Source organism: Eurypyga helias, unplaced genomic scaffold (assembly GCF_000690775.1).
Source record: "Eurypyga helias isolate BGI_N326 unplaced genomic scaffold, ASM69077v1 scaffold10847, whole genome shotgun sequence".
Taxonomy (NCBI): Eukaryota; Metazoa; Chordata; class Aves; order Eurypygiformes; family Eurypygidae; genus Eurypyga; species Eurypyga helias.
In genome coordinates this window covers 1,266-10,944 of record NW_010261106.1, presented here as the reverse complement: position 1 = coordinate 10,944, position 9,679 = coordinate 1,266, and the positions used below count along the sequence as shown (strand labels likewise).

The following is a 9,679-nucleotide window of genomic DNA, read 5'->3' as shown; positions in this document are numbered from 1 at the left end:
AGAGATAGAAGTATGGGGGGGGGGGGGGGAGGGGAAATCAACCAGTGTACAAAATCTTTGGAAGATAAAAATTTCAGAAATAAAGATAAACGCAAGCATCCCGCTGCAGCAATTCAGGACGACCGAGTGGTTCCAGCAGTCAGAAGGGCTGCCCCTCACTGCTGTGTCATCCATAGGAACCTGCCCTGGGTCAGCAGGGACCGCAGGCACTGCGGGGGATGGCCGGCCCTCAGAGCTCCCTGTACCTGACAAGTCTGAGACAGTGACCTTCGCAGCAGACACCCTTGTTGGCTGATGGAGCGTGAGCAGGCCTGGGAATGAAGAAAGTCCTGTCCTCCCTTACCCAACCACTGCTGGTCTCTGCCAAATATTCAGGTGCACTGGCAAGATGTGGTGAGCAAGTTGTTTTACGAATGACAAGGAGCCTTTATTCTCCCAGGTTATCCATTTGGCACTATTCACAAAAGCAAAAATTATTTATTAGCATTATTAGAAAAAGAGGTTCACCATCTGCAAAACAGTGTGAGGGAGCAGAGCACAATGCTATCAGTTAGTTCTCTTAAATTAATTTTATATATATAATATCTCATGCCATTATACAACAGCCATATTTCAGAGAAGCTCAATTAAACTTCATTTGTGCCAAAAGCAAACTCCATAGTGGGTGGGCCACTTTGCATTCCACTGCTTTCAGTAAGATGTTGCACAGGCATCTGCCCAAATAAAAACACCTTTACGACACTGCAGGCTTAGAATGCAACAAATAACACACCGCAAGAATTGAGGTCAGACATTATTCACCATTTGGTAACATTCCATTCAAATGATATTGACTCACATAATAAGTAACAAATGCAGCACTTGAAGTAACAAAAACAAAGCTCTACTCCAACGAAGTAAAACAGTGCAAATATTTCTGTTAACAAAAATAGACCATGTATATACACACACAACACAAATGCACTGTTTTGGTTTGCAGTATAAATAGATCTGATCAGGCTAAATTCCTACAATTAATGAACTACTGACTGACAGTCCCAAACACTTTCCATCTACTGAGGACTACAGTAAGCTCTAAGGATCAGATGACCATAGCTGGATGTGGCTACAAGAGCGTATCAAAAGATTTCACCAGATGAATACTTAAAATATTTTCTCTGTACATCAAAGTAAATAATATATATACTAAGTTGGTATCATAAGGTCAGCTTGGGCTCTGATTGTGCAAGGAGCAGCTCACAGAAAACCCACAGAATCACAGAATGGTTTGGGTTGGAAGGGACCTTAACGATCATCTAGTTCCAACCCCCCTGCCATGGGCAGGGACACCTTTCACATGACTCTACAGGGTGCCTCAAGGCTCTTGCTGTGTGGAAAGCACTGTAATGCTGCACAACACTTGCAGTCCAACCCCAGGACTTAAAAAGGGGGGAGCTTGCTAGCTGCCTATGCAGTTAACATGTTGGTTTAGTTTCCATTTTCTTCCTCTTCTGATTTAGCACTAGAATTCTGTTATCTGCTAATGGCACATCTGTTTATCCCTGAACTCTGAGTATGCGTCTACTGAGTACACAATAAAAGTAAAAATTAGAAAGGGAAGAGATGGAAACTTGTTCTCTGTTAAGGAAATCCTGATTAGGGGTTATTTGCATTTCAGCACTTTAAAACAGATTTGAAGCAAAAAAAAGTCTTTTTGGAATTAGATTACAGTAAAACAGACAAGTAGCACTTGATTTGATCTGAAGTGGAACACTCAGGCATTAATCTCTCTTCAACTGCTATAGCCTCCATCTCCTTAATGCCAGGGCTGTGCTGCAACCATAACAAACAGCTGTTGCGAAGGCAAAAATCTAGAGGAGGAGCAGGGGGAAAAAAGAGAAGAAAAAAGAAAAAAAGTGAATCACAGTCTATATTGTTCTACTTTTTTTTTTTCCCTCTAAGTGAATACAACACCACAAATTATTTACCTTAAGCCAAATGCTTAAGGTAAAGATAGGTTTGAGATCCTCTGAAGGTTTCTTATGAACCTCTCTGTTGTAACCCCATGTTACTGCTTTCAATTTGCTTGCTTCAGAAGACATTTAGAAACAGAATATGAAACAATCACAGAATGGTTTGGGTTGGAAGGGACCTTAAAGACCATCTAGTTCCAACCCCCCTGCCATGGGCAGGGACACCCTCCACTAGACCAGGTTGCTCAAAGCCTCATCCAGCCTGGCCTTGAACTCTTCCAGGGATGGGGCATCCACAACATCTCTGGGCAACCTGTTCCAGTGCCTCACCACCCTCTCCATGAAGAACTTCTTCCTGATACCTAATCTAAACCTTCCCACTTTCAATTTAAACCCATTACCCCTTGTCCTGTCACTACAGGCCCTTGTAAAAAGTCCCCTCCCAGCTTCCTTGTAGCCCCTTCAGGTACTGGAAGGCTGCAGTAAGGTCTCCCTGGAGCCTCCTCTTCTCCAGGCTGAACAAGCCCAACTCTCTCAGCCTGTCCCCATAGCAGAGGTGCTCCAGCCCTCTGAGCATCTTCGTGGCCTCCTCTAGACTTACTCCAACAGATCAATATCCTTCTTACGTTGGGGGCCCCAGAGCTGGATGCAACACTCCAGGTGGGGTCTCACGAGAGCAGAGTAGAGGGAGAGAATCTTTACTAATCTCTACTAATGGCAAGCAGGTAGTGGTGAGGCACTTTGGACTTGGAGACTGATGTGCACCTCACCCCCGCAGAGGCTGGCTCGCCAAAGCAAAGGGCCTTTCCTTTTTATTCTCCTCCTGCAGAATGTGAACCTTACACCTTACGTTCGTCTGTTTTTATCTTAAGATCAACTGAACGTGTTTACTGTGCAAAATTTATGGTGTATTTAGGTTTAAGGACAACAGATACCCCCAGAGGGCGTTAGAAGGTTAACAAATATATACGTCCCCTGAGGTATGCAAAAGCCTCTGGAGGGTATAAAAAAATAAAAGCAGTAGTTTCAGTTCTTTAAGTTAAGGCTACTGGCACACCTCTACTTGCCCTGCAGGAGTCCAGCCAGGGAGAAAGCTAGAACCTGGTGTATTTTCTGACCCGGCCGTGCACACCCACATTACCAGAAACAGTGATTCAGTGATGATGCAACTACAGTGAAAAAAATGCATCCTGAGCCTAGGCTATCAAAAAAAGCACTCCAACCCTTGCCATAAGAGACAGCAGGGTCCTTACAGATAACTTATATGCCTGATGCAGTAAGTACATATCTGGAGCTTCACAAGGAGCTAATCCAAGGTTTTTTCCCCATGGCATGTTCAGGACTATCTAAATGGTATAAAAAAGGCAACGGAAAGTTTGAGTATAGGCATGAAATTCACACCTGATGCTTTGATGAAGGCTCAGATGTTATTTTTTTCTTCTGTTCTAATAACCCATCATTGCTTTTACAAAATAACTCATCTAAAAATTGTAAGCTGTAGTGATCATATGTTTAAAAAACTATAGTGAAGAGCAGCAACTGAGCACCTATCACGTTAGCTTATTTCAGTATTTTTTGTATGTTACTGTTAGACACTACTTGTAGCTCTCAAAAGCAATCCTTTTTCTCACAGCTCCTCTCTCTATTCCTGTTTGCTGTTAAGTTCCCAAGTTGAATGGTTGGCTACAAGGGCTTACAACAGACTTCTGTTCCCCACATACAAATGCAGGAAATACATACCGAGGCCGCTATGCTTATGTTATATTCATGATCAGCTAGAATCTTCTCTTGTGTGGTGGAATTGAATTTGCGGGGAAGGTAATGCAGAGATGTGGTTGCTGCTTGCAGTAGGAAAGCTCCAAAATAAAAGACAAAAGTAGCCCCATGGAAAAGAAAATCCTGAAAAGCAAATAACAGCATCAGTCTGGGCTACAATACATAGCTAATTCTTCTAGTCTCAGTACAAATGAAACCCAACAGTGAAACATGAAACGAGCACTGATAACAGTAACTTTCGATAAGCAGCATTAAATCCATCCAAGAGCTTAACCCGGACATGTTTTCACAGTTGCCTGCAATTATAGGTGACTCACTAACACCATTAGTGATAAAGGGCAACTCTCCCTCTCCACAAACCCTATATTCTTTCAGATTAAGACAGATGTGTTCATCTTTATGTACACATGCTGACCTTTTGGATGACTTTAAAGCTATTAGAGCTTACAGAACTCCCCCTTCCTACAGTTTAGATAAAAAAGAAGGGACATACAGACCACCTTTCTCACAAGTAAAGCAGTACAATACAAGCTTGCAGTCCCCCAAACCCCTTCTCAGCTATGACCTAAGCTCCAGAAGTCCTCTCTCCCCACTTACGTTTTGCTTCTGTAAATTTTGCTTCCCAGCCTTGACACACATGATACTTACTTCCCAATACAATCAGAATCCAAAAACCAAGGTATTTCCTCAACTCCCTCTGACTTGGCTCTAACCAAAATACAGTAGTTTGGAAGTACTTCATGGTACTGGGGAATAAAATGCCCGAGACTTGAGAGGACAGGAGTAAGGATGTACTTTAAATATGCTTCTCTCCCGGCCTTCTCCAGGCAGTTCATTCACTCTGTGGTGAATGCTAGCCAAACACGAGGTTTAAACATCTAACCCTCACTTCTGGATTCTATTACTGGAGCACCTGAAAAAGCAGCTCTGATGCCTAAATCCCTTTGCGGGTTGTATTTGAGAGTCCAGTGTTCCATGCAGTACGATCCAAGACATGCTCCAGTACACTTTTAAATGTCTAAACTATTCCCCTTTAAATGTCTAAACTAAACTTCCCCTTCTATTGTTGAGTCTGCAAAGCTGACACCTGCACTGCACGTGGTTTCGGAGCCCATACAACATATGTTTTGTGCCTATACCTATGGCCGTCTGCAAAAGCCACAGGCACGATTTTTATAATTATACACAAGTATATGTATGCTTTTTGAGGGTATCCTCGTTATACAGTCTAGCTCTAGCACTGATGAATTCCTCATGCACTTGAAATTCACTTGAGCGCAGTGGACTACCAGTTTGCCAAGAGTGAGAACCCAGGGTGCACCCTGCGCGAGTCCCTCAGGACAGCAGACAGCATTCACACGCACGTGAAATTACTGTGTGGCATCTTTACCTACTGACTGTCTGATAGAAAAGTGAGAATGTGCCAAACTTCCTCTGTTTAGAGAACTGACTCTTCATAGATGTGAGATTTTCTTTATATTGAAAGAATTTTCTTTTCAAGCTCACCTGTTGTTCCATATCCAATAGCAGCTAAAGCTACTTAAATCACAACCTAGTCAGTTTTTAAAAGCTGCTACTACAGTTTCCTGTTAACCTTCAGAAATAATTTTCTCTTAATTAAGAACCATCTGATCATTTGATGCTGTCATAGAGTGTACTGCTTTTCTTAATGACTGCTAATTACTCAGAATCCAAGTTCTGGCAAAGCAGCTGCAGTAATTCCCAACTTCTGGTTTTTCATCCTGGCTGGGTTGTTGGGTTTTTCTTTCACCTACTTTGCAAAAACAACTGTTTCCTCTTGGAGTATCACCAGGAGGTCCCACTGACACCAACAGAACTGGGAAGATAAGGGAGCAGAAGGTGGCTTCCTGACCTAGCTGGACAGCCTTTATGTGCAGGGCTTGCCAGAGCGCAAGCTTTGGCCATAAGACATATTCCCTCAGTCTCCAGCTCTGCTGTAACATCTGTATGTCACAGAAAAAACCAGCACGAGAGTGCTGCCGCATCAGAGAAGCTGCAGTGCGTTGCTGCAGCTCGGGGAGTCACTTGTCCCCACCAGACTGTTGCTGTTGTGGCTTTCCCCGCTCACTCGAGCTACGCACACTGTGTCAGACCGCACGCAGGCGTGTTCACCGTGTGACAAATACTAGACCCCGCAGCACGACCTGCCATACCCATTTCATAGCACAGGATCCCAGCAACCTGGAAGGTCCACGTAAACCCCTGAGTAATCAAGGACATCCATTATTCTTGGGCTGCTGAATACCTGCGTGCCACTAGGTCAGCGTTACCAGCTGTACACTTTTGGCACCGCCGATGATGAAGGAGCACAAACAGCTCCATGAGGAGCACAGTGCTGACTGCGTACAGGAGAGGTATTCTCAGAAGACAAACTCTTGCATTTCTTTCACTCTCCTGCCAAGCCCTCTAATTTCCTTCTCCTGGCCGCAATTACAATTGCAAAGTGAAGCGATTTAGCACCACTAAGGTTTCACGTTTGTATGGTTATGGTTTCTGTGACCAAAAAACCCCAGATCTTATGAGGGAGGGTTTTTTGTCTTTCAGTAATTGTCAGCATGGTGCTTAACTCTCCCTGGCCTCCACACTTGTATAATCACTGAAACCTCATGTACCAGACCCGCATATGTTAGTTCACTTCCAAGGTTGTAAATGAGTGTGTTGTGAGTCAGGCTGTAAAGGACAGTATTTGTCATACCATCTGGTTTAATACAGTGATGTACCCCCATATGGTCCATATTTACCCTCATCTTTTCACTGTGTAGCATCTTATTTTTTACTATCTGCATTGGTATCAATGGAGCTACTTATGACTTAAGGTACTACTAAATGGCAGAACCCCATGCTGTTTTGCAAGCTTACATTTAAAGTCCTACAGTCATAAACCACATACGTTCATGAATCTCTACATGAAGCTGTACTACTCCAATATAACTAAGTCATGACTCTTCCCATTTCTGACCTAATCTAATGACCTGTAGCTTCTGAATTCTATGGTAAATTTAATTTATTAAATAGCAAACCCCATGTATTTATGTAGATACATGCCAACCTAAACCAAACAGGTACACCTTTTTATTTTATGGTATAAAACCAGTTTTAGTCTTCCTAGCAATTAGTTATTTGCAACAGAAGGTTAAAAAAAAAAAAAAAAATCTTGTGAAGTGCTGCTAAAGAGTTTAGTGCCAACATGTTACAGAGCATTTGGGTACCTGAAAATAGTGGTCAAATGATCTTTCTAGTGTTATTTTTGTTGACAGCTGGAAGGGGCTGGATTTCAGCTACCATTTTAGAGATAAAATGATTCATTCTGCATTTATTTAACATGTTGATTTAGTTATGACAAGCTTTTTAGATTAAGCTAGAGTCCCACAGATGCAGCTTTTATACAAGTTACGTAGCAATTTCCTGACAGAAAGTTTTTCAGTAATTTATCATATTCGGGGGGACAAAATCAACAGTACTACAGATCACTGCAGGCATCAAGTAGCCGATGCACAGGACACACACAGTTGTTACAAGATCTGTAAAACATTTTCAATCTCCAAAGGGCTGTGCCCTCACCCAGCATCTCTTAAACAGATGCACGATTGTAAACTGGCAAACAGTTTCAATGAAACCCGGGACACCATTAATTTACTTAGTCACGCACGTGCTCAAGGGCTTGTTGCATCATAACCTGTGAGGATGTCGCAGCTTAAACCCTTTAAAAGTCTCTGTAATTGTAACTCATTATGAGCCTAATTACTGCCTGTCTTGTGCTGGAAAGCTGACACTGTATACAGGTGTATTTGCTATCAAAGTCCTGAAGTTTGTTTTAACAGAATCCAGTCTGTTACCGCTGATGGACTTTGCAGTTATCAGAGCCCCAAACTCAGGAAGCAAAATGATCTGCTTTAAATAGCTTTTGTTTTAAGGGACTGCCTGTGAATAGCAGATGAATAACCACAGGTGTTGATACTGTAGCACGCACTCCCAGCTATGATCAAGAAAAGTGTCAGTAGGAAAACTAAGCTGCACAGGAGGAAGTTGAGGGTGATCAGTAGTTACAAACAGCCATGCTTTAGTATTTTAGAAGTTCTGGTCCTTTTGGAAGATATTTTGGAAATTCTCATTCTGACCAGTTTTGCCACCTCTTATTATTCAATTCCAGTAACATAGGAGAGAGTGACACCATCTCGTGCTCAACTACTTGAGCGCTAAGCACTCCAAGTAAAAAAACTATTAACAACATAGTAGTACATAAATTAGCAGTCAATAACCTGAGGTATCCATGTGGCTGCTAACAACTGGAGCCAACAGTGTCCCTTTTTTAAGAGGAAGGTACAGTCTGTGAGAAATACTGGCATAATCAGGAATCAAGTCTTGTCTTCACGCTGAAGAAAAGCTGAGCAGAGTATAATGATATCTGTACTCTCACCAGGCTTCCTCCACCGAAGATAAACATTAAGTCTTCCTAAAGACATGCTGAGCTACATCATACTGCAGGTTATTCTGTCTCTGACTACCTAGGTGCTAACAGCCACTCACCAACGCTGCCCTAGCTTTAAGGAATTGATCCACAACTCAGCAGAAGACTTTCTTCGGAACTGGAGGAGGCTTCCTGGGTGCTTCAGTCCAGTCCACACTATCTCAGACAACCATAACACACAATGTGTTCACAAATGTATCACTTCCTTGACAATATTAGATGGATCCTTCTACCCCCATTATTCATAGGGTGTTACTACCAATATCCAGAAAATATTTTCCCATTTCCAGTCCACAATTATTTCTTTCCATTTAAACCAATTTGTTGTCATGTCTTTTTAAACCAGTCCTCTTCCTGCTGCTCATGCACTTTATGTGCTCATAGAGGACAAGTACACTCCTTCAATCCGTTTCAAAAGCTGGGCTCTTTCAGCCTCCACCATAAAACATGTCCTGCGTTTCTTCCTTCATCCTTGTAAGCCTACTCTTTCCAGTTTTGAATTCCTCTGTTTTGAAAAACTTTCCACTAAAACAGAAGGCCAGGCATTAACACTTAGGATCAGTAATTCTCATTAAATGATTTTCAGTTTAGAAAACAAAGGGAATCCTTAAATAAAGAAAAAAAAACTTACCGTCTGGTTCCAGTTGACAGCAACTCTATTTGCATAACCAAAGAGGAACACACACAGGAACACGACAGACAGGAACCACGAAGTCACCGCTACAAACATCACCCATCCCTGCAGCAGCGGCAGTGGAACTCGGGTAGAAGCGACCAAAATCCAGACTATCGTTCCAAACAGCTGCAAGGAAAGGAATACAGGCGATGAACTGAGAGATAACTTTTATTCAGTCCTTTCTGCCTGAGAACTAATATCACACACCAACATATCCTCAGATTACCTTTGAAGTGTTTCTTCTTGGTTCTTGAAAGTACTCAGAAAGCCCAAGGGCCATTCTCAGAAATGATAGGCGCTAAGTGGTGGTAAAATGAAGCCACTCTGAAATGCTTAAAAGCTCTTACAAGCCCAGGTGTTTTATCCTTCCTCTCATTTTGAGGGAAATACAAGAAATATGAAAACATGGTTCACGCACATATACAAATCTCTCCATAATATACTAAAGTTAGCAGGACAAGGATGTATCTCAGATTTGGATTCAATCCCATAGGGTTTAGTTTTGTAGTCCTGATCAGATGAGATACAGAAAAGAGATGAAACTGCATCCTCTTTTCTAATGCGTGTGTAATAAAATGATGCAAGAGAACACATTAAGCAATAAAGTGAAAGAGAAGACTTGAATGCAGACTAAGGCAAGCTGTAAATTATGTCGTAATGAATTATCATAACCTGGGGAAGAATTCAGCACCACCAACTTTCTTTTCAGCATACTGATCGCAGCAAATGAGTGGGGGGGATGCAGTGCTTTGATGGGCTAATGGAGAATTTACATCCTCTAAGGCT

At 42.2% G+C, this 9,679-nt stretch overlaps 1 protein-coding gene across 1 annotated transcript; it reads right to left on the bottom strand.

The window, feature by feature from the left end:
* Positions 1 to 1,747: 1,747 nt before the first annotated feature.
* MAL2 (mal, T-cell differentiation protein 2) lies at positions 1,748 to 9,047 on the bottom strand (the record flags this gene model as incomplete). The annotated part of the gene is made up of 3 exons (XM_010155248.1): positions 1,748 to 1,850; positions 3,693 to 3,851; positions 8,849 to 9,047. Coding segments are annotated over 3 exons (430 nt in total), but the record flags the coding sequence as incomplete, so codon positions are not given.
* Positions 9,048 to 9,679: the final 632 nt, after the last annotated feature.